The sequence below is a fragment of the Phasianus colchicus genome, chromosome 13 (genome assembly GCF_987193195.1).
Source record: "Phasianus colchicus chromosome 13, bPhaCol1.hap1.1, whole genome shotgun sequence".
Taxonomy (NCBI): domain Eukaryota; kingdom Metazoa; phylum Chordata; class Aves; order Galliformes; family Phasianidae; genus Phasianus; species Phasianus colchicus.
The window spans coordinates 7,184,557-7,208,028 of NC_143448.1; the positions used below are offsets into that span (position 1 = coordinate 7,184,557).

General features: G+C 41.2%; 1 protein-coding gene and 1 long non-coding RNA gene across 22 annotated transcripts in view; one reads left to right on the top strand and one right to left on the bottom strand.

Annotated features, from left to right (window-relative positions):
* Nucleotides 1-1,025: 1,025 nt before the first annotated feature.
* LOC149916131 (uncharacterized) lies at nt 1,026-16,280 on the bottom strand. The gene is made up of 3 exons (XR_016470918.1): nt 15,754-16,280; nt 10,143-10,277; nt 1,026-2,904 (listed from the first exon to the last, which is right to left on the bottom strand). It is a non-coding gene; the product is annotated as an uncharacterized LOC149916131 (long non-coding RNA).
* Nucleotides 14,322-23,472, top strand: part of LOC116243621 (plasmanylethanolamine desaturase 1-like) — a 161,151-nt gene continuing 152,000 nt past the window's right edge. For 19 of the 21 annotated variants that reach the window (XR_016470904.1, XR_016470903.1, XR_016470897.1 and 16 more), the window contains exon 1: nt 15,625-15,869. Coding sequence is in view for 2 of the 21 variants with exons in the window: in XM_090149960.1 (XP_090006086.1) it covers nt 15,438-15,459 (22 nt within the window). In the remaining 19 variants the exon portion in view is untranslated. Of the gene's footprint in view, nt 15,460-15,624; nt 15,870-23,472 lie in introns of those variants that run through there. The other 2 variants (XM_090149960.1, XM_090149958.1) reach the window with 1 other exon arrangement.

Sequence of the window (23,472 nt, forward strand, 5' to 3'; positions counted from 1 at the left end):
ACGTCTGGTGCTTTGAATTGCCATTATACAGTCTAATATCATTAGCAGGCTTTTTTCTTTCTTTTTAAACATAGCATATGGTAATGAAGTAAGCTAGATCTCCAGTCAGTGAAATAGTCATTTTAAGGACCGTGAACATCTTTGAAAAGTTAGTGAGATGCAGTTATAGCATCTCCTACCTGAATGAACTGTAATTGTTGTGGAAAATGTTCAGCAGTTGTGACAGCTGAAATGAATGTGGTTACCCATTCCCATGATGTACAAGGCTTTGCAGGACTGCAGCATAGCAATGTGCGCATTTAGAGCGTTTCAGATCTGTGTTGACCTGGAGCAAGCACTACTGGTCGTTGTCATTGTATTGTGTCTGTGCCTGGAGCACATATGTGATGTTTTGTTCAAAATGTTTTCAAGGAAGCATTGTGCCCACATCACTTTTTGCAGTAAGAGTGTTAACAAGTGCAGGGGCACAGCTTGTTGACACTGCAGATGTTTTCAGTGGGTAGATTTCTGCTGATGTTGGTATCTGTGTTGCACAAACATAGTTCCAGCAAGACAGTGTTCCACTGTGCACAGAAGGGAGGGCTACCAGACATGACCAAGGCAGGGTTATCCCTCTGGTAGGAAGCACCAGAGCAGGTGCAAATTCTTGCTTGAGAAAAGTTCCAACTTTCTTAAAAGAATGATGCAATGTCCCATTTGGGGCAAAGGATAGGTTCATTTCCTAATCTGCCAGTTATTCTGCTAAAATAGGATTGCATGGACATTCAGAAAAAGTTTGGATTTGACATTTTGTTTTTGTGATTCAGAAATTTGAGCCCTACTATAACAAAAGTGGAAATGACGTTTCTTAATTTCAAAGAGGACAGTTCTGTTTTCATCTAGATAATCCTTAGCTGTTGATGTTGTTTATGCGATAAAATCATTTTACTAAAATGATCCGTTTATTAAAAAAATTAATTTTCTACTTGATTATTTCTCTGTAAGACACTGCACAAATGCTTTTTGCTAAAAAAGATAATGAAATCACCAGTTCTCATTCATAATATATGCGTACTTCTAACTCAAAGGCAACATTTTAAGATGTGAAATTGAAGTGTCTTGTAGTACAGGTCATAGTCATACCCTGGTAAGAAAAAACTATCTGTGAATATACATCAGCCGCTCTGGTAACAGTTTGTGCCATCTTTCCCTCTGTGGTAAAAGCAAGGCAGCATTTCTGGGCAGAGTTTCTCACAACAGGGATACCGAAAAGGGAGGCTCTTTGCCTGATGCTGGGTTTGGAATGATACTTGATTGCTTCTGGGCAGTGCTTCAGAAATGAAAAGTTAGATTTGGGTTTGAATGTTCAGGAAAGGATTCTGTGCTGGGAATCCCAAGGGGGAAGTGATGTTTTCATGCAACTCTGAAAGCTGCTTTACTAGTGTTGTGCTGAAGCACGTGTCTTTGTCTCAGTGTCTCCCTGCTGAGTACCTATAACTAGGTGTATATTCACTGTGCTGAGATGGAAATGCCCTCATGTGAGGATCCTACTCTGAGCTGTGTAATTTTCTCCACCTGACTGGGAAGGTGGGCATAGGGCCGCTGTGCTGGGGCCTGAGCTCAGCCTGGTGGTGCTAAGCCGGTGTGCACCTGTGCTGCATGTTGCATCTGCCTGGAATCCTCCCCAGCTCATGAATGAAGAAGGGCAGAGGTAGAGGGGAGGAATAGTTTGGTTTCTACTCTTGCATTAAAAAGTTCAGGCCTGAGGGGCTGTGGCCCTCCTTCGTATTCTCTGCAGTATAAGAACTTCACTGGTGGGCAGCACAAGTGAGACCAGAGAGAGGAGCTGGACTGCACCCATGAAGCTGGAAAAAAAACGAGTTGCAGTCCTCTTTTGCAAGGGCTCTGTATCTAACAGTATTTGGGTGCTGTTTGAATGGTAATGGACAGATGTTGCTGTTGGATTTTTTTTAAGATATTATTTACCAAGTCTGGGGACACTTAGCATGAATCTCCTGAGATTGGTTTGTGGGATTTTTGGATATAACTAGGCCTACATAAAAAGTCATTATCATAACTCCAGCGCACTCTGTGAGGGATGCTGCTGTCTTGCTACTTGCTTTTTAATGGGCTAAAGAAGATCCAGTTGTGGGTGTGGGGATGCTGCTGCTGCAAGGAAGCAGAAGGAGAGCTGTCTGCTCTGCTGCTTTACCAGAGAGCTGCATCTGTGATGCACTGGGCATCTGCAGCTCCCAGAGGTGCATGTTCTCAGCCTGTGCCTGAATGCAGCATTGCTGTCTGACCCTTTTTTGTGAGGGCTGAGCTTCCCTAGGTGGTGCTGCACCCAGCTAGGCTGCAGCTGACAGCTCTGTAGTGCAGTGTGGGGCCTTTGTCTGGTGGTCTTGTGTGGCTGCTTTTTCTGTGCCATTGTGTCCCACTTGGGAGTGGGGGTAGCACAGCCCCGTGCTGGTACAAAACACAGCTTTGCTGGCATAGCTGCAGTCACACCAGGGAGTGCTTTGCCAGTGTAGTATATAGTTCCTGTATCAGTTAAAAGCTCCTAGGGAAAACAGATCCTAACTGTGCAGGTGGAGAAAGATAATATCACAGCTTCTAGTACGTTTAAGGTTTTTCCCCTTTTTTCTTAGCAGCCAAGAAGTGCTACAAAAGGCATTTGGAAAACAGTCAGATATATTGGATCCAAATGCACCTGTATTTCAACAGCTACAACACATCAAAAATGTGATGGAGAGACTCAGTAATCCCACACCTTCTCCCTTCCTACCCATGTAACTCACAGCTTCTGCGCTGGAGATCGGCTTCTGTGCAGCAGTGTTGCAGACGCAGGCTGGGACCAGCTGTTCAAGGCCCAGGTGGTGCAAATGATTCACAGGTAAGTGCAAACCAGAACCGCTGAAGTTCTTGCTGCAGAATTTAGGCAAGAGGCAATTTAGGACTTAAGGCAAAGAGTCACTTTGTGATCTGAGTGGTGTTAGAACCAGTGAAATGTTGTAGCAATGAAAACAAGTTTTAAATGTGTAAAAAGTTGTACACTTTATTTAAGAGTTTAAAAACTAGGGGAAATCCTGAAATATAAACTCGTGTTAGAAATGGATTAATAGCAGACTTGTATTTGCAGCAGTCTAGTATACTAGCTGTTGTACATTGAATGAATTTCCATTTAGCTTCGCTGCGTACCCACATATCCAAAAAGCACTGATCTCAGCACCTATGTAGTCACTTTGCATATTTGTATTTTGTTTTCAGTGCATCTGTAGATACTTATCTGTTGACCAATCGAACATAAAAGCAGAATAATATTTTCTCACACTGTATCTGTTCATAGTTGATCACCTTTGCCACAGGGATCACAGCCTTTTGTCAGGTGTTGTAGAGTTTTGGAAAAAGCAAGTGCTTTAGTCCATTGCTAGAAGAGGTAATAAAAGAAGTTTGGGAAATATCTGAGGGAGGGAGTGATGGGTCATTTCATGTTGGAGCACCTTTGAAAGGACAGGGAAAAGACACCCCCACTGAGCTCAGAGGAAATACGAAGGAAAAATGACCTGGGTAGGAAATACCCCATACTGAGTCGTACATGTCCTCAGCCCTGGGCTAGTGAATGAGGGAGCTGGTGGGAAAGCAGCAGAAAACCTGAGGCATGATAGAGGCAAAGGGCTGCCCTTTCAACAGCCTTCCTGCTTACCACAGGTGTTACTGGAAAATCCACTCCCTGGGAGCTGTTTCCACTGAAGTGAATCCGTGCATCCCAGTGTCCCAAATGTGCATCTCACTCTGCCCACCCCACCATCTAGGAGCAGACCATTTTCTGGTGTGTGTGTTTATGAGGCTTTTAGCATGTGTAAGTCACTCTCTGGCACAGGCAGTGAAGGTTCTTTGCCTGCTTTCAGTAAGCAGTGTTCACATTTTGGCCCACATCCTAAAGTAGAGAGTTTGTGCAATTCTTTCTCAACCACCACAGAACAACTCACTGGTTCTGGCTGTGTTTGAGAGAGATGTGGTGGCCTTGTGGGTCTGTATGCCTAAGCTTTCTGACGGTACTTAACCACAGCAAGAGGAACACTTTAAGTGCCATCATGGAAGAAAACATGTGAGAACAACAGACACACTTGATCCTAGAAAGCTATGTGGAAGGAGCGGCAGCAGCTGCTGGACTTCAGCTGGTGTTCCTCCCTTGCTGCACAGTAGTCTCAAGGCATTAGACCTCCTCCATCCACAGGAAGGCAGCTCCAGTACTCACAGAATCTCATACTAAATATACAGCCTTACTCTTCAGATCAAACTCTCTTTCCTTATCGTTCTCCTCCTTCTTTGCCCAGCAAGTGCAGGGGATTTCTGTCTTGGGGAGCCACCTTTGTGAAACTCCCAAACACTTAAGTGCAATTTCCTTCTTGTCCAATGGAAGTCTTACATTTGCAGCTTGCTCTGGTAGAGGAAGCTCTACATTTGCAGCACAATTCATGCGCGTGATTTCAAGAAGTCTGAGGCTGGAGCAGTGCTGGGGAGTTGGAGCAACTCCTGTACTGTGCTGCTCCAGGAGGGTCTCGGACAGGAGAACATCAGAGCTGATGGTAGCATTGCTTTTTCCTCATCACTTTGTCTCTTTTCTTCCCACTTTTGCCTCTCGAGAAGCTGTTTGTTTTTTACTTTCACTTGTATCTACAGAATTGCTATGATTCTCATCTCTTTCAGATACCCTTCTGACAAATGGCAGCCACCACTTTTATCTATTTATCTGTGAATAATTGGTATTTCTTGAAGCTTAGCAGGTGAGGTGCAAGGGTGAAGGAGAAAGACTGCCTATCTAGATGAAGTATCCAAAGGAAAAACATTGAGTGTTCCAAGAGAAAGATAAGATAATGACTGCTCACCCCCAAGACTACTAACAGTCTTCACTGCCCTAATAACAAGCTGCAATTTGACTGTGTCAGAATATCTTTTTCGGAGAAAAATCACTAGAATATTCCCTTATGTTCTGTGGGTGCTGGGGCAGAGGAGTCCTCATGCAGGGGTCCCAGTCCGTCCTTAGGGCACAGGCAGGGAGCAGGCCTGTAGCCAGGAGCTCCCGGTGAAGGGGCATGCAGGTCCACAGCGCCGCATGGCTCCGGCAGCTTTGTCTGTCCTGGTTGCTCGCTGCCTCCCAGGCCGGTGACGTGCCGCCCCGCTGCTCTCCTGCTGTCCCTGGCCATCTGCATCCCCGCGGCAGGCGGCCACTGCGCCATGCAGCATCGATGACCTGGCCCACGGCCCTGAGGAGAAGCCCTCAGGCTGCTCAGGGCCAAGCAAAGCATGAGGCAGTGCTCGCTCGTGGCCATGAGCCACGCTGAGAGACTGCTTGGGGCTCTCTGTATTGTTAAACAAAACTTTTATTTTATTCTGTTTGGGGAGGAGGAGGGGCTGGGTTGGCTTTTCGATGCAGCAGTGAGCTGAGCTGACTCGCAGGGCAGGCTGCAAGTGAGGCCATCGCTCACCCCACAGACACTCCTACCTGATTTGTTACGATTTCTATGCCGTGTCCATGAGGATTTTGCAAGCTGCCCTGTGAGAAATGCCCCTTCATCTAGTTTGAAGGGCTGTGAGGATGTCAAAGACCCTAGGTAAAGAACTGTCATGAAAGTATTTTCACTTTTTTTTTTTTCCATATGTGAAGTGCAATGGTGTCAACTTGTTCCAGCAAAGGCGGTGCAGGAAGGAAATGCGGAGTTTTAGCTGAATTGTGGGTGGATGTAAGAACTTTGGTTTTTGATATTTCACTTTTCCTAATGTTTCTACATGAGAACTGATGTTTAAAGCCATATTCAGCACAGACAATATCCTCAGGAAGAACAGACTGGGGAGCAAAAAGACTGCAAGAATCTTCTCCATGGGTGAGAAATTCTGCTGAAAGAGGCACTGCCTTTCAAAAAAATCTTTAGTCCTGAAATCTTTTAGTACAACTCAAATCCTCCTTTGAACTAAAATATAAAATATGTTAATTTATTTATCTGAATCTTATGTTTCATGAGTGTGGAAGAGTTACTGAGGCCCCTAGCATGATCCTTCTCCAGCAATAAACGAGTGAGCAAACAAGCCTCCAAACTGTGAGTGCCAAAGCTGTGTCTCTGAGGTGCTGGACTCTTCTGTAATTTAAAGGAGAGGGAAACAGAACACTTTTTTTCCCAGTTGAAGTCAGTGCAATAAATAAATGCATCCTCTTTCAGTTGCAATTTATAGGCACTGCTCCTCAAGAAATTGCCTTCTATGCATGACAGCTATAAAATATACATGCTATTTGCAAAAGGTATAGCTTCTACTGTACTCTTTCTGGTTTATTCACAACATATCTCAGTGCAACCCTGCCACAGAGAGGGAGGTTCTGGAAGTGAGTTCAGTTAATGCTTTCATAATGGTGCTAAAAAACGGTCAGGTTCTTCCATTAGCAATCCAAATTGTTCCTGCTACATGAGGCTAATGTGAAACTACAAGAGTTTCTCCCAAAGTAGGATCCAGAAACATTTTTCTTCATGAGGGTACTCATGGCTTAAAAGATGATCAAGACTCACGTAATCCCTGGTAAATATGTGGTACCTTTAACCTTTAATTACAGTGTATGTCCTTAATGCTAAACTATTCAAACCTGGAAGATTTGAAAGCAGAATGAAAACTGAAAGCAGAATGAGCTCTGATGTACAAGCAGAGAAAAAGAAATGGACAAACGAAAAGAATAAGGTGGGCAATCCCTCCTAGAACCAATGGAGGCACTGTATAAGCTTGCTTAGTTTTACCTCTCTCTCCCTAACTGGCCTGATACTATCTCTGACAATGCCAAGAGCAGCTGTGTTTAAATCAATCTCCCCATCTTTCATAGTGGTTTCAGTGTTGGAGCCAAAAGCATGCTTAAGTGCAAGCATAGGGAGGGCCAAGTGCAAAGCAGTGCCATGAGGCTCTCTGCTGAGCAAAAGCCACATCCTGGCTGTTGTAGGTTTGCATGGGCTGATGCAGTTACCAGATAAGTCCAGAGTTGTGGTGATAGCCTTTTGACATGTATGTTTCTCATCCATGGATTTTTTTTTTTTAATTCCAAATCTTTCTTTATGCCTTTTCTATGTTTCCCTCCCTCAAAGTTTCCCGTATCTGCTGAAATGTTATCTGCATGTACCAGATTTACATTTTTCAAGGGTCTGTAAAGCAGCTGTGTGGTATCAGAACATCTCTTACACAGAAGAATATGGGGTTTCTGGGTCTGACATGAGAAGGACTGTCCAATGCTGGGCAGAAAAGGAACAGGAAGTTCTATTTTCTATATGGTCTATGACTGAATAGGATGCAAAACGATTGCTTGATGAAGGCACATAAGACAGAGGAAGCCAACGTACTTGGCACCCCACTTGGGTGGAAAGCAACATTTGCTGGTGGATGAGATACAATTTTATTAGCAGATGGGAGTGTTAATATCCATTCTCTTACTGAATGTTTTAGCACTATGATAGAGCATAAAATGCAGATGAAATACAGAGTCATCCCTGCCCTCCATTCTCCATTTTGCAGAGTAATTCCAGTTGTTGATACACTACATCAAATAATAGACCAATCTGCTTTGCTTTCTAGAAATTGTCAGAAATTTGCATCTTTCATATTGCACTATAAATATGTATACAACTGCCTTGACTTCAAGGAGTTAAATGTTCACATATATAAGGCACGCTAGGATCAGAGCCTTAGATAATTTAATAATACTGGATAGCTTGGCTGTGGATCATTAGCTCAATAATGCAACAAGCTTAGGGAAAGAGGAAAAAAACAAATATTTTTCATATGAGAAATCTGGGGGAAAGGGAGAGGAGAACTCAGACAAATACTTTCTTTTTTCTTTTTTTAACTTTTTCTTTTGGAAAATGTTATTGAGAATAGAAAACAAATTGAGAAAAGAGAGCAGTGAAGAATCTGGAATACTGCCAGAGCATATGAAACTCCACTGAAACAAACAGAGAAATAGGTGCTGGAAAACTATATATTCAGAGCAACATGGATGTGTAAAAGTACCAGAACTGCAAACTGGACCTGAAAAACTGACTCCTTTGCAGAGCTGCATGTTGATCCTTTTCTGAGACCTATAGTATAGCATAGTATTTTGCCAGAGCTTCCCACTCAACTCTGTGTTACTTTGCCCATAAGGGTGTTGAACAAATACTTTCTATCCAAGAGAGACTCATTAATGTCTTTCAAACTGGATGCAAGCTTCTCCTTATTCTTCTGCATAGGTTTAGTAATGGGAGCCTCCTCTAGAGATGCCCTATGCAGATGTCTTCAGGTGATGTTGATGGTGTGAAGCAAGAATTGTTTTTCACTGAAAGATTTATAACCTTATAGCCTTCCCAAGCCTTGGTAGTGTGTGTGGACTGAGAACCAGCAGCAAGGGTTTTCTGACTTCTGCACCGTTCTCTAATTCTGACTAGCCTGGAGAAATCATTTTGGTCTAAATTTTTGCTGTTCTGGGTCCTCAGCATGAGGAATGAAATGTCAGGGGTTTTTCAAAGGTACTGAATGTTTCTGACTGCTATTTGAATTGAAGCTGCAGGTTTTGAGTACTTATTAAAAAAATAAAAATCTAAAAACCCCAAGCCCATGGTTCTTAATTTAGGGCTCCCAAATCAGAAGCCACTTTGAAAGACATGTAGAAGCACAGAACAGGCGATAGATTTCCATATCCTGCAGGGTTTTGGCATGAATCCCCTTCTTTGGTTCCAGACAGAAAAATACAAAGAGAAGTCTGTGAATAGGACCTCACTGGGTGTCCAACCCTCTGAGTGAAATTTCCTGTGCAGAGGATGGTCTCGGCCTACATTTTCTAGTTATTATATAGGATTTGTTTCCTGCTATGCTAGAAAAAATGCATAAAAATATAAAACCCTCAGTGAATTCCCACCTTATAGAGCCACTTCAAGTTGTAAAGGCAGAATTTGTACTGGAGGAGTTGTCAACTGTCAAAGGCAGTTCAAGAGACACCAAAGCTTAGCAGAGATTTCTTTTTAAAATTATTTGTCTCATCTGCAGTATTTTGCAAGTTGATCCAAATCAGATTTTGGAGTAATACCATTAAAGTCAACAACCAACACCCAGGATGAGTCTACCTCTTTAAGTGCCATTCAGGCTCCTTGAGAGACACACATCCCAATGACTCCTTTAGCAGTCATTAAACCAATTATCATCCCAGTCTATTTCTAACAATTATCATCATAGACTTTTTGGGCTTAATCAGTTTCTTAATTGACCTGTGAATAAGACAGGAGATACAAAAATCTCCCCTGATACCTCAGGTTACACCATTACACATTTTAGCATTACTGCGCACATTAAATAATTTACACCATAACACTGATATGAGGCTGGCATATGAACAATGATGTTCCTATAAATTAAGGTTAAAAACAGATAAAAGACTGAAAAGCTGGATAAAGTGGTAATATATAAATACTATGATTATGTATATAAATACTATGTTTCTAGGACATCCTTGGTGAGAAAACTTTGGAGCTGGGTTAACAGATTTTCTTACTAAAACTCTATTCAATACATAACATAACTTGATAGTGACATATAAAGTTCTGAGCATTTCTTAAGTAACAATATTATTGAATTGAGTTGTAACAATATCTTCAGACAGTTGCTTAGGACGGGAAAAACAGTTCAGATGTTTAGGCATATGTCTCTCCTGTAAGCAACCAACTTGTTAAATACCACTTGCCTTGGTACGTACAGCACCACAAAGTGGTCTGAACGCAGCAATTTGAGGGATTTGGCATTGTGAGCCCCGCAAGCACTTAGCAAAAGCAATTGTGTAGCTCTATTGAAAATCCCACATCTCATGCTGTGGGGAGCCAGCACTTTTTATCTGTCGGCTCTGTTGGTGACAAATATTAAAATAAAAAGTATGACACTATAGGTGCTTCAAAATTCAAACTGCAAGTTTCCTACTGTGGGACTTCTAACCATGTAATAAAGTGCAGGGAAGAAAGCAGAGTTCAGACCCCATGCTGCAATAAAGGCGAGGAAATCTTAAGTGTTCAAATACATAATTCATTCTATTCTGAGACTTTCCACCAGGCTTCTACCAGTACAGATTTTAATTTGTGCCTAGGTTATATAGTTTTTAATTTCTGTCTCACCTCCAGAAACAGCTGGGAGAGTGGTGGGGCAGATCTTGTTGTGGTGAGTGAAGGCAAATGATCATGGCAAGTCAGAATGCTCCTCTTCAGCCCGTGAGAAAGGAAAGCCTCATCTCCTGCTTGCTGGGAAAGTGCCTGCAAGAAAGTCACCCAAAAAGCCAGTGAGTTTTGTTTGTTTAAAACAGAAACACTTTCTACCTTAAATAATATCTGCAAGGATCTTAGAGACCTCAGCAGACATTGACTGGGCCTCAGCTTTCTATACAGAAATGAGTCCCTGTGCCCAGCTCTCATTTTGCTGTTTCTCACTTAACTCACAGTCTGTACTGTCCTTCTGTTACACAGCTTTCAAAAACAGAATTTGACACCTATGGCTTTAGAATTGTGTTAATGCCTGCAATCTTGACTATTTTTTGCTTTTTTTCTTTCCCATAATTTAACAGTCTTAATAATATATTACATAAGTAGCACAATAATTAGGAGGAAGAAGTAATTAATGAGAAATTAAAAAAATCTTTGTGTGTGGGTGGGTTGCATCTGCATAAGCAATGAGTTACTGAGAAAATGATTGACCACAGGAATACGTAAATGTATCCTTGCTAAAAGTCTGGTGAAACCACTGCATTTACATCAGATAAATTTGGTTCAACTGTGAACAGAATGCATGCATCCCACTCTGCAGTGGTCATTTAACTTAAATTGTATACATTGATCTGTTTTTCCCCTGATGTTAGCAGAAAAAAATGACTGGATTACATATTCAGATGCAAAGCTACAGAAAAAAATGACTTTGACCTATTTAGGTTTTCTAGTCTTGCCTCTTAAGAGGGGTTATTTTTTGTTTGAAACACTGATTGTTTCTCATTCCTCAAATGTCGTCTTAAGCACTAACATCCTTCTTGCCCAAAACCCAATGGGATGTGCTTGGTATTCAGTCCCTTGCAGGCTGCTGTTGTTACACACACCTCAGTCCTCCCAGGGATGGGTATTCTGGCAGCACTGCTTGAAGTCATGGCACCTGTGCCCAGGAGCAGTTCTCATATTCAGTCCTTAATGTACTTAGATTTTATTTTCATAAGTATTTCTCTACAAAATTGTCTTATCTAGCAGGCCTCTTCAGCCTCTTTACCAATCTGATGTCCCTCGTTACATCAAGATTCCCACTCCTGTATCTCTAGATTTCCACCCGAAGACAACGCCTTGTCCATGTGTCCCTGTCCTCACCCTATCAGTGTGCAGTACTGTGTGAGATCCTTGCTGACCACCTCACCAAGGCTTGACACAACCACACCACTTGCGTTGTGCTGCCTGTGCACAGCACTGCTGTGCTAAAAGAGCAGATGTGTCAATCTGCTCTGCTTTGACTAAGACAAACTGTGACCCTGGTGAAACCACCAAAGGTTCCTATCGATGCTGGGGCCCTGGGGCCATGACCTGCAGGTATTGGAAGCAGGCACAAAGGCGTACACCACAGATTCACTGATGCTACCTACTGGGCTTTGCAGCAGCAGCAGGTCACACACCATCAGGTAAGCAGGGTCCCAGGGCACAGACTCCTTAGGGTTTTCCCCAGGGAGGTACAGCAGAACGTGGTGCTGCCACAGTTTGCCTTGTTAGCTGCCGTGCCAGCTGCTCAGAGAAAGTACAGTTCCTCAGTCACTCTGTCTAGGCTTGCTTTTGCTCTTTCAAGAAAATATTAACATTATTCCATGCTGTTTTTTAGCAGCTCTTCAGGGCTGGGAGAGAGCTAGTTCTGATACCTCTGTGCAAGAAGGACTAGTAATTAAAAGTATGAGTCTGGTGCAGCTGGGTCAAAATGCATTAAAACAAACAATTAAGAAAATCAGAATACTCTCCTGCCCTCAGCCCTCTCCCTGCTTCACTTTAGGGGAAAGGTCTCTCTTGACTATACCTGCTCTGAGGCTACATTGAGGCTCTTTGACTCTGCTCTGAGACTTGCTGACACTACTGATTCAACACTGTATCAAGACTCTCCAACTGTGATCTGAGACCTGGAGCCGAGCGGGAGCATCTTGACACAGTGTCAAAACAGTAGTCTGAGCACATGGACGCAGCACTGAAAGGCTTTTGTCTCCCAAATGAAAAGGAGTGGGATTATTTTCATCTCTTTTTTTTTCTTCTTTTTTTCTTTTTTTCCCCATAATAATGGTAGCTTTCTATTAAAAGAAAAAAGAAAGAAAACACGGTTTATTTGCAGGGAGAAAGAGGCACGTGCCCCCCCCTTTTGTTTGAAAAAGCAATGTTGCAGACAATGACTTCACTGTACAATGCACTTTGGTAAAGTTCTTTGGCTTTGGAGAAGTAAAAGGCTGTATTTGAAAATTATTCCAATAATCCTTTAATGATACTGCACATCGAGCATCTGTATCTGTGTACGTGTTTGGTTTTTATTTTGGAATTATGTTGTTGTATGGTAATATCAAACGGATATTTGATCTGACTAAATATTTGGGACACAATATTGCCCAGTGCTCTCCCCATAGAATTCTAGTCAAGAGTACCCACGAATTCAGACATTTGAGTGTTGACCAATGTTCACCAACAAAAAATAAATTAGTTCAATTGTCAGAATGTGACAATGCCTGCTGAGACAGGTTTCTTTTCTGTAAATGAGATGGTCTTAGCGTTACATGGACTGTGACTTTATAACAGGTTGAACTCATTTATTTAAAAAATGAGAATACAGTTTAATTTATTTTTCCTTGCTGGGGTCATAGGTACCAAGAAATCAGCAAAACAATCTACTGAATGTTTTATAGATGGTGGTGTTTTTGCTGAATGTTAAATGAAAATAATCCATTAAAATAAAAAATGAAAATTCTTTTTGTTTCCTTTTCCCCTTGGGCCTTCCCAAAAGGAGGTCGACACCGACCCAGTTTGAAAAATACTTACCTAAGCCAATCACTGCCCAGCATGTATTCCCTTGAGCAACTTGAGTGGGCATGATGCCATCTGAACAGATGGGCATTACTGTAGGCAACCAAGAGACCATGCATGTGAATCAAGTATGGGTGTTTACAGCATCATTTCCCTGATGAGAATGTCAAAATGGCAGCCCAGTCCGAGCCTCTGGTTAAGTTGCATTTCACTAATTCAGCTCTAAAATGGACAACTTTACAAAATAAACAATTAACAGCGAGTTGGGTGGTCAAGATTTTTTACTTCCTAGAATTGGGCTGGAAACAGACATGCTGAAAATAATGTGTGAGATTGTGTATGCACTGGGCAGGTTTGCTGTTTCGTAAAATGAGGGCAAAGAAGCCCCCAGACACAATAAACAAGTAAGTGTATGCATTCTACTGGTGAACCCTACTGAAAGAAAGAACTTCTCACATATTTTTTTTTTGAAAGAAAAGTTATTTCAGACCAAAGTTGAAATAATATAAAATTGGACTTCTTATATAATTTGAGTAATGTGCCAGTGCAAGGTCAAATCATTAAAGTTACACAAATTGAATTAGGACTTCTTTGCTGTCCTGAGGAGAGAGATGCATAAATTCTGCAACATTTTTGAGCTCAGAACTCAGTGTAACTCCTATATCTATTACACTTAGTGATTTCTACAGAATTATCTCTGGAAGTTATCTGACTAGCTATTACAAAGAGGTCTTAAAGAAAAGAAATAAAGACTGGAATTTGAATATCAAATCAGTGACTATCTCATCTACTTTAACAAGAGACTATGATGTATGAATCCTGGAGACTTCATTTAGGGTGTGCATCTGAATTACTTTTATTCTTTTGTCTTTTCTTGTGATAATTGGTTGTATTTTATTTTCGCCAACTTCTGTATGTTTGTATAATACTAATTGTGTGTTTACTTTTCAATATCTGATTTCTGATTAGATTATCTGCAAAACATCTTGCTTTCCTGAGTGTCTAGTCAAACTGAATATGAAAAACTGAGATACTGAACCACCAATACCAGGTATGAAATACTTGGGTACATACCTTTTTCAGGAAAAAATGCAGTGGTACACATCTTATTGATAACAGCTAAAACTCCCTGTGCTTTAATTTGAATTATTTTTTCCTGTTAGATTTGTTTGGATTTTTTTTGTTTGTTTGTTTGTTTAACAATCTAATGTGTGCTTGAGAGATTTGTAGGAAGTACCTAATGAGTTTTACTGCTAATTTCATACCTTAGTTGGAGAATTCTGGCAAAGAAAAAAAGAAAAAGAAAAAGAAGCAGCTTTTCAAAAATGAAAGATGAAAAGAAAAGTAGTGCTTCCCTAATGCTTAGTTAGAAAAAAAATGTATCCAGAGTGTTCCTCTTTTTCTGTATGCAAAATATTTCAATATTTTCCTCTTTCATTTCAAGCTATTGAAACCAGTCTTTTCATTTGCCTTCTATACTGTGTTATGATGGCTCTGACTTCTGCCATTGGACTGGCTAAAATGCTCTGTTACCTTGTATTGCATCTTCTAGGGAGAGAAATGTTTATTTTCTTGCTCGATGTCATGGTAACAGGAACACTTCCTTTATATTATATCTAAGTTTGCTTTTTAAATACAAGCAGGGCAGGTTGGAGACTGTGTATATCCCATGTGGAAAGACAGCACTAGCTTTCTGGGTGCCAGCACATACTCCCAGCTGTTGCTTTTGCTCTAGGGTCACAGATGCATCTCACGCTGAATCAGTTAAAAATGCAGTAGCTATGCTTGGGGACACAGGCTTAAATTTTCAGGGCCTGATTATTCTGTTAGTTTCATATGTGCAATTCCCACTGAAGTCGGCAGAAGTAGTGCATGCAGACCTGACAGGCTTATGTGGAGCACAGCACTGCAAAGGATGTAATCATACATCTGATTTCTTGAGGTACTCGAGGTCTAATTCTCACCCTCTTCCATGATGTGAGGATTTACCACAGCTTTTAAGGATTTAGATGGATCCAAAAATATTAAGTTACTTGTGATATTTTGTTTTTAATGACCAGAGGAAGAAAAAGAGATCTGAAGAATAGGAGCTTACGTTGGACAAGTCCAGAAAGAAAAATGCATTCTGTAGTGCTCTAATACTGAGCTAAGAGTAATAGAAAGTGTGGCATTTCACGTGAGGAAAACAAATGTGAAACTGAAACGAAGGCAAACCCACGAGGTCCGTGCCGGGTGGGACACAGGTGCCCGCGGTGAGGCATTTCCTGAGCTCGCGGCCGGAGATGCTGTGCGACGGGCATCCAGGTGAGCGATCACCGCGCTCTTCTCCTCTGGCAGCCCTGCGTGGGCACAGCCGAGTCTGGAGGCGGCACGTGGCTTTCCCCGGGCTGACGGGGGATGCCTGGCTCTGACAGAGGAGGTGAGCGTGGGCCTGAGGAGCGGTGGGCAGGAAGGCGTGGCGGGTCGCCCGCAGCCAGCTCCCTCGGGGCGCCGGGCGCCGCCACAGCCGCGGCTGGGGGAGGCGGGAAGCGGCTCGCGCCGGCGGAGCGCTCGTGCCCTACGGCGCTCCCAGCGCCAGCGGGGCCGCCCGCGCGCGGCTGTGGCACCTATGGGGCGGGAGTTGGAAACGGCCGTTGCTGCGCCCTCGCCTCGCGCCTTCCCTCACGTTGAGGAGAGGCTGCTGTGGGATGGCGGACGCTCGGTCCTCTCGTACCTTACGTTGGTTTCACCCGGTAGAGCAGGATTTGATGAACGGTCTTAACGTAATACGTATTTTAACGTGTGGTTTTCGTTCTCGAAGAGACGTTTCGTAGGAAAGCGCCTAACAAGGTGAGGCGTCGAAAGTAATTGCGTGCGTAAAGGAAAGCGTGGTTACACAACCACGTTCGGTACTGCAAAGTGCAGTGAGAAGCACTGCTATCTGTATCCCCTATTCTGATCTACGTCTTGGTGCTGTCTAAATTGATTTCTGCTGGCATGCTTTTCTGTCCACGAGGAAAACTGTGTTTGAAGCTGAGGGGACAGGCTGAACGTTTGGTGTTTCCCCACGGAAAAATAAATAAATTGGTAGAGATTCAACCAAATATTGCTTTCCTTGTCCTGATGATAATGTTGATCGGCCCTCTAATTTTATTGGATTACCAACACATTTTAATTTTGTTTTAAATAACTCTATAATTAATTACCATTCTAACACTTGGCAGAGATTTTTTTGTGAACAATCTTAACGCTGCTTTCATTTCCTTGTTGTACAGTCTTTTTTTTTTTTTTTTTTTTAGATTTTTTTTTTTTTCCCCTGGTCTTATATTGCCTGTTTGCCCTTCAGGTTGCACAGTTTATAAAATAGGATTTCTCTGCTTCTGACCACTGATCTACAGTCTCTTTTCTGTCCTCTAATCTGCTGTTCTTTAGTACTTTGATTCCTCATATTCTTGGGTGGCCTTTCTTATCCCTCTCTTTTGGGTTTAGTGTTTTCTCTAGCTTTTCCGAGGCTGCTTTCTCCATGTTCATTGTCTGTTTGGCATCAGCATGATCTGTAGCTTCTCTCTTTCTTCCTTTCATCCTTCACAAGATCTCTGCTGCATATGGTGGCCACCTTTCTTTAAAACTGCTTTAGCAAAAGTGCTTTCAAAAACTTAAGCAATCTACCGTCCGTCTTCTTGCCTGTTCTTATCTTCAGTGTTCCCTCCCCACTATGCTCCTAGTTTGAGATCTGTCAACTCTGCGTGATTAAATCAGTGTAAATAGGCTTGGCAAACAGTTTTGGGTTCTTATATATTGGCTCTCCCCGGGTCCTCAGATTTTTTTCCCCCTCCCTCTCTCCACAAGAAAACCTGCTCTTTTCTCTCTCAGCACCATCTCTTGAGCTCTGTCTCTTTCTCTGCTTTTTCTGTCTTTGTCTGTTGTCTCCAGGGCCTCCACTGTCACATCATACAGTTCTTCCATCATATCTGGCATTTCTGACCTGATCTGCCTCTCTAGCTCGCCTGCATTTTCTCATTAGTTACAGGCATCCCCTACTGATTCTGTCAGACTTTTTTTTTTCCTAAGGTATATCCTACAGTTTTTCTAATTTTTTTTTTTTTTTTTTTTTTGCTATGACTTTTAAAAGTGTCCTCTAACAACTAAAATGAGCTGGTGTGTGTGTGTTTGTGTGTTTGCTTGCTTCCTTTTGCTCCCCACTGCTGTACCCTCCCCACTCTGTACCCCCCCTTTTTTGTCCTTTCATTTTTGCATATTGACTTTCTGGAACCATTCTTAAAAATCTTCATGCTGTCCCATTCATAGTGCTTAATACCAGTGCCATGGGTGTTTCTAAAACTACTCATTAGTAGTTAGCCCACCTTTATGGTATGAGCTAGCATGTTAAAAGTTGTCAAATGGCCAATGCCATGCCCTTTTTAGGTCTTTTTTTGTTGTTGTTCCTAATATGGATTGTTCCAAGTATGCTTCACTAACAGTTTATACTGTCAGCGTGTTGCCTTGAGTTGCACAGCTTTAGCAATCTTCACCTACTGACATTCTCTTTCCTAAGGCCAAGTTTCCCAGGAGATTTTCTCATGTGACACAGTCCTCTGTAAACTAGAGCACTGAAATCTCCTAGCAAAATTAGTTCATTAGGCTTCAGTTCTAGGTGACCTCACTGTGAAACAGCCTCTAAAATATATTTTATGTGTCCAGGTTGTCTAGGAAATACCATTAGTATCATTCTCACGGTAACTGAGTAGGTAAGCTGTCTTATTATCACACTGCCTGCATTAAATTCAGGCTAATTTAATAGATGGTAAACTCTGATGGTAATATGGATTCCATGGCATTCTTCAGTTCCATAAACTAGATTCCCTATTCTTAATGTGTGGTGAATTTTTTTTTCTTTTTTTTTTTTTGAGGAATACTATCATCATCTTCTTTGTGAACGTTTTTCCATTTTTTAAAGTAATGCACACAAGAATAGTACAAATTAAAGCAATATATTCAGTGTAGAGTGTTGTTAAAGTAGGAAGTTGCCATTTTTTTGGGTCAAAATATATCTTCGAGCTAATTCTTCACTCTTTTCATATTGCCATGCAACTTGTTACAAATCTGTGTTGTTTGATGCTGGAACATTAAGATTCACAGAGATGAGCATAGTATAAATTCCTGAATAGCAAGGCTGTGCAATTAACTGTTTTTCACGACAACAGAGAAACAGAAGGGTCAGTATTTGTATTGTTTTAATAAAGTTTCTTGTAAGATATTCACTTTTCTGAAAGCAAGAGAACTGTAACAAACTAGAAATACCACTCTGGGTTTTGAATAGGCAACATATTAACCGTGGATGGAGGAGGTTGGGATAATGGTAACACTTCTGATACAGAGTACATTTTCTAACTTGAGTTGCCCATTATATTGGAGTGATTTAGATTCTATTGTTGGTCATGCCCTGCATATGCTTTGTGACTATGGATTTATTTATTTTCATCCCTATAATGCAAATAGTATAAGCCAGGAATTAAAATTGAATTTTTTTTTTATTTTTATTTATTTATTTTGTGTAGGCATGAGTTTTACCAGTGGCTGCTGTACATTGCTTTTGTTAGCTAAGTTAAGTTAGCTAAACTCTTCAGAGCTAATCTTTGCAGATTATATGCAGCAGCAACACTGATGTTTGTTCGGGTTGCTTTTTCAAACCGTATTTACAGCTTATCATGTCTCTTCTAAGGCTTGTGAAAGCTAGAGCTTCCTAATTCTGTTGTCTATCAGAACCACCTCGGCTTGTTGGACTTCCAATAACCTGAAGGTGGTGCTGCAGGTGACAAGGAGGTGTCCCGCTCACACTGATCTCTGAATTGCAGTGCCTCGGCCAGCTGCTCCCTCTGCTCCTCCCACCAGGACATCTGAGATGTTGTGGTGTGTTGTCACTGCTTGCAGAGGGCTGAGTAGGAATGCCTTCTTCTACTGTTTTATAAACCATGTAAATTTTCTTCTGAAATATGGCATACCATATTGCTTATTGGGTTCTCCTCTGGGACACGTTGTGATCCTGTTGCGAACAGGAGATTTACATGCAGTGCTGAGAAGAAACTGTGGGGTGAAAATAAGACAATCTTCTTGGTGTTCTTTAGGTATGGGAGAGAGATTCAGCTAAAGTTTTTTTTCACTGATTGCAAATATTAATATATAAGAAGTTGCCATCTAACTGCAGTGTACTCACTGCTTTCATGAGTAGCATAGTTTTTTTTAATACTAAAATAATTCTATTCATTTACCAAAAGAAATAGCAAGAAGAAATAAATGGTTTGACAGCCTATTGTCACATGCAAAATCCTTGTTTTATTAAAAGAACCCTGTGGGGAGGAAGCATTTTATCTTAATCTCACCGAGTTCTGTTAAGCAGCAAAGAACCACTACTTCTGTGGCACAGAAGTCCACAGATCTGGCTCTGCGGTGGGTGTCTCCTGTGGAGATCTTGCTCAAGGTTGGAAAAGCTCACACACTGAATCAGTGGGACCCAATTATGAGCTCTTTTCCCCCCACCATACTGACTTGTGTGTGTGCACATGTGCACACCACTGCAGCAGCAGCCACCAATCAGATACACACTCCTGGCTGAGAGGAAAGCCAGAGCTTTTTAATTTAGAGAGCTCAGTTACTTGTGGGGATTATGTTTAGAGTTAAATAATAAAAAATATATATACCTGCTTTCACTTTAATGTATGACTGTGTAAGAAGCAGCTGTTACTACATCTTCAAACGATGTATTTTCAGTGATAACTGTTGCTCCAGCAGATATTCAAACATTCCTGAAAACCCCCAAACAAATAAAACCTCTCTTCCCCTGGTCCAAGCACAAACATAATGTGGTTATAGCCAGTTACTCGTCTTTATAAGTAGTCTGGTTCCTGCAAGTGTAAGTAGCCCTTGGGCTGCAGCAGGGGCTTGTGGTCTCCAGAGTGCCCTTCCAGCAGTGTGCACCCTGAGCTTCCACTTGCTGGGTGCTGTGCACCTGGCAGCAGGGCCTCATCCTGAGGCGGAGTTATCACTGTCATTCTGGTTTTGTCAAATACAGCTTTTTTTTTTTTTTTTTTTTTCCCCCTTTTAAATTGGATTCTACTACATGTGCGAGGAGTTCAGTGAAAACATTCAAAATCATTAAGCATATAAAAAGGGAACTGAAAATTAAAGGAATAATAATATAGGTAGACAAAACGACGAAAAAAATGTATGCTTGTATCTCCTGTTACACAGTAGAAAATGATTTAGAATACAGTGTGTAACTTTTGTGGCAGAGAATACTCATTTTTGTCTCTCAAGCTCTCAGAAAAATTGCTTATAGATCATTAATGTTGCTGCTACCAAAATCTCTGTGTTCTAAGCATTGGGTGGTGTCAGTCAGTTTCTTTTCCATTGAACTTACTGTCCAGGGGTCAGCACTTAGAGTGCCTTATTATGGTAAAGGACTATATTTGGGGAGATTTGGTTTGTTTTTCTAGCAGTGTTCCAGCAAGACCTTAATTGAGACCATTAAACTTTAACTGTCAGACTGTTGTTTTTTCAAGTATTGCCAGTACTTTTGGGTATGAACAAGCTTTAGGAAGATCATCCCAGCCTTGAGGCTATTGCCCATGCTTTTAGTTGTATATCCTTGTCTTTTTTTGTACATGGAGATGTTTCAACTTTGATTTTTTGTTGTTGTTGTTCTTTTTTGTTTCTGTATGTGTTTGTGTCTATTTGCCAGCTAATGGAAAATGTTCCTCTCCTCTTTTGAGAGTGGTAGAAAAGATATTTTGAGATATCATTGGAATTAAAGTGATTCAAACACCCCCCTGGGCAGCCCATTCCAGTGCCAGACCACTTTCTCAGAGAAGAAATTGTTCCTAATGTCCAACCTGAACCTTCCTTGGTGCAACTTAAGGCTGTTCCCTCTCCTCCCATCAGTAGTTATTCAGGAGGAGAGACAGCCCCCACCTTACCACAACCTCCTTTTGGGCAGTTGTAGAGGTTGCAAGGTTTCCCCTGAGCCTCCTCTTCTCCAGACTGAACAACCCCAGTTCCCTCAGTATCTCCCCATAAGAATTGTGCTCCAGACCCCTCACCAGCTTCGCTGACCTTCTCTGGACACACCCCAGGACTTTGCCTGTTTTTTGTCTTTGTGTAAGGAGATATGGCTGTGAAGAAGGCGCATAAGCACTGCTTCTTTGTCTTACTCTTCCTTAGTTGCCTTATCAGCCCTTATTATCAGGTTAAATGCCTGTTAGTAGAAATTAAAGCAGTCTTTAGGTTGCTGCTGTTCACAATGACTGCATAGTTATTTGCATAGTGCAAAGTTGAACCTTTTTTTTTTATGAGATCGCAAGTAACTGGACTTGTAATTCAGATCTTTGTTTCACAATGTAAGTTTTCTGTTTGCATTCTGCAGCTCATCAGCAGAAGTTGCAGACATTTGCAATGGAAACATAGAGGGAACACCTTTGCTGCTGTTCTTAGTTTTTATTGCACGGAACTAGTTTTTATTGTGTGGTTTTCTTAGTTTCCTTAGGATTTGAAAGTGTCTTTTTAATAGACACTTGTGAAATTGGTTTAGTTTAAGTTCTTACAAACAATATTTTTAAGCTGATTAGAGTTAGGAAGTTTAAACATCCTATTTTTTTCTTTTATATAAACTGTAATAGAGGCTGTGGAGTGTTACATTCACTCTTGTCTTTTTGAGCTTCTGTAACAGGATCTAAAGGTGTAATAGTTTTAAAGGACACATTGTGGTAGATTAACTTTTTGAGTGAGAAGATTAGCTTTTACTGTAATTCTCTTGATGGTCCTTAATAATGTAGTATTACATAAAAGACTTCTAGCAAAATGAACAAACCTTCCTTAAAGTTACAAAACATATCTTCAGAAGAACATTTACTAACTCTTATATAAAATCTAAAATTTTCTATTCTTTATCTTAGGTGTCTTCTTTGAGGTTGACTTAGTTTTTGATCTTTTACCTTTCTTCATCCTCTTTGCTTAAGCTTTTACACTGTGTTTTTTATCTATACTTCTGGTATTCTCTCATCTCTAATTGTTTTATGCTTTCAGGAGTCTACAAGTTTTAGAATATTTCTTTAAGTTCAGCTTTATTCTCACTACTGCATCCACAGACTTTTACCATAGCTTTAAAGAATTGCTTGTTTCAAGGTAGAACATCTTTTGTAGCAGTTTCTTATCCTTGTTAATTAGTGAAAAGAAATGTATTAAGTCTTTCTGTCCTAAATACTTCAGATCATGGCCACATGAAAAATGGGTAAAGAATAAAGAGTGGATGAAAAAAAACCCACAACTAACAAAATCTCCTAAAGATGCAAGCATCTGAAATGAAAGCTGACAGTCTTAGAATAATCTTGAACAGTATTGATTATTTGTGATTTTTCTTCAGGAAAACAAACAAACCAACGACACCGATTTTGATGCTACCATGTACAACATTGCACTAAATTTCTGAAACTAAGCAGGGAAAGATCATGTCAGCTGTTTGGAGGGGATATCTGTGGTGCTAGATTTGAGATATCAAGTATTTGATTCTTAACATGCTTCTTTTTGCTGTGTCGTTTGATGTAACAGAGGACAGTGATTGTTAGAGCTTTGTTGACATGTCTTCCCATGGGTCTTGTGTGCTGCTGATGTGAATGGCAAGAAAGACTGCTGGGCTAGAATGACTTCAGTTGCTTTATGCCTTAATACAATTGACTGATAGAGCTGTGTTAAGTCTGATATGGAGCATCCTCCATCCCCAACTGAGGCAACTGAGCTTCAGCTACAGATTAAGTAAATGATTCAGATTTCTGATCAATCTAATGCCTTGGTTTTGGAATGGGAGGGAGACAGGGCAGGTGTTACAATGCTAGCTTACTGAAGTGATGGTAAAACTTGTTAGATTTGTCCTTTATTAAGCACAACTAGAAATGCAGAAGTAAGGATTTGTAGTTCTCCTTAACTGGTGAAGAGGCAAATGATTGTTCCTAGCAAATATATTTATTTAATACTTGGTAAAACTGAAAGTTTGACCTTTTCACTTTTCCAGAAAAATGTTCATTTCCTAACATTTGGGAACTGCACTATTGAATGCCTCCAAGTACAGCTCAGGCCAGCTCTCTAGCAATTAGAAATTCCTCCTGTGAATGGTTGTGGGGAATGGCTGATATCAGGTTTCTGTTCAACAGCTGCTGTGGTAGTGGGCAGTGCATGCTGTGGGCAGGGCGGTGATGACTGATCTCCTTGTTCTTCTGTTTATGTGCAACAGCTTTCAACAGCTTCCTGAGCACGCTGCTGCACGTATTCTTTATTCTGCAGGAATCTCATTGTCACTAATGTGGTAGTAGAACTTCATACCTGTTTAATTTTCCCTTAGTTCCCTAGAAGGGAAGTCCTTCCTTTGCATTTCTTATGTGAGGAATGCAGTGGGCTAAAGCCGTGT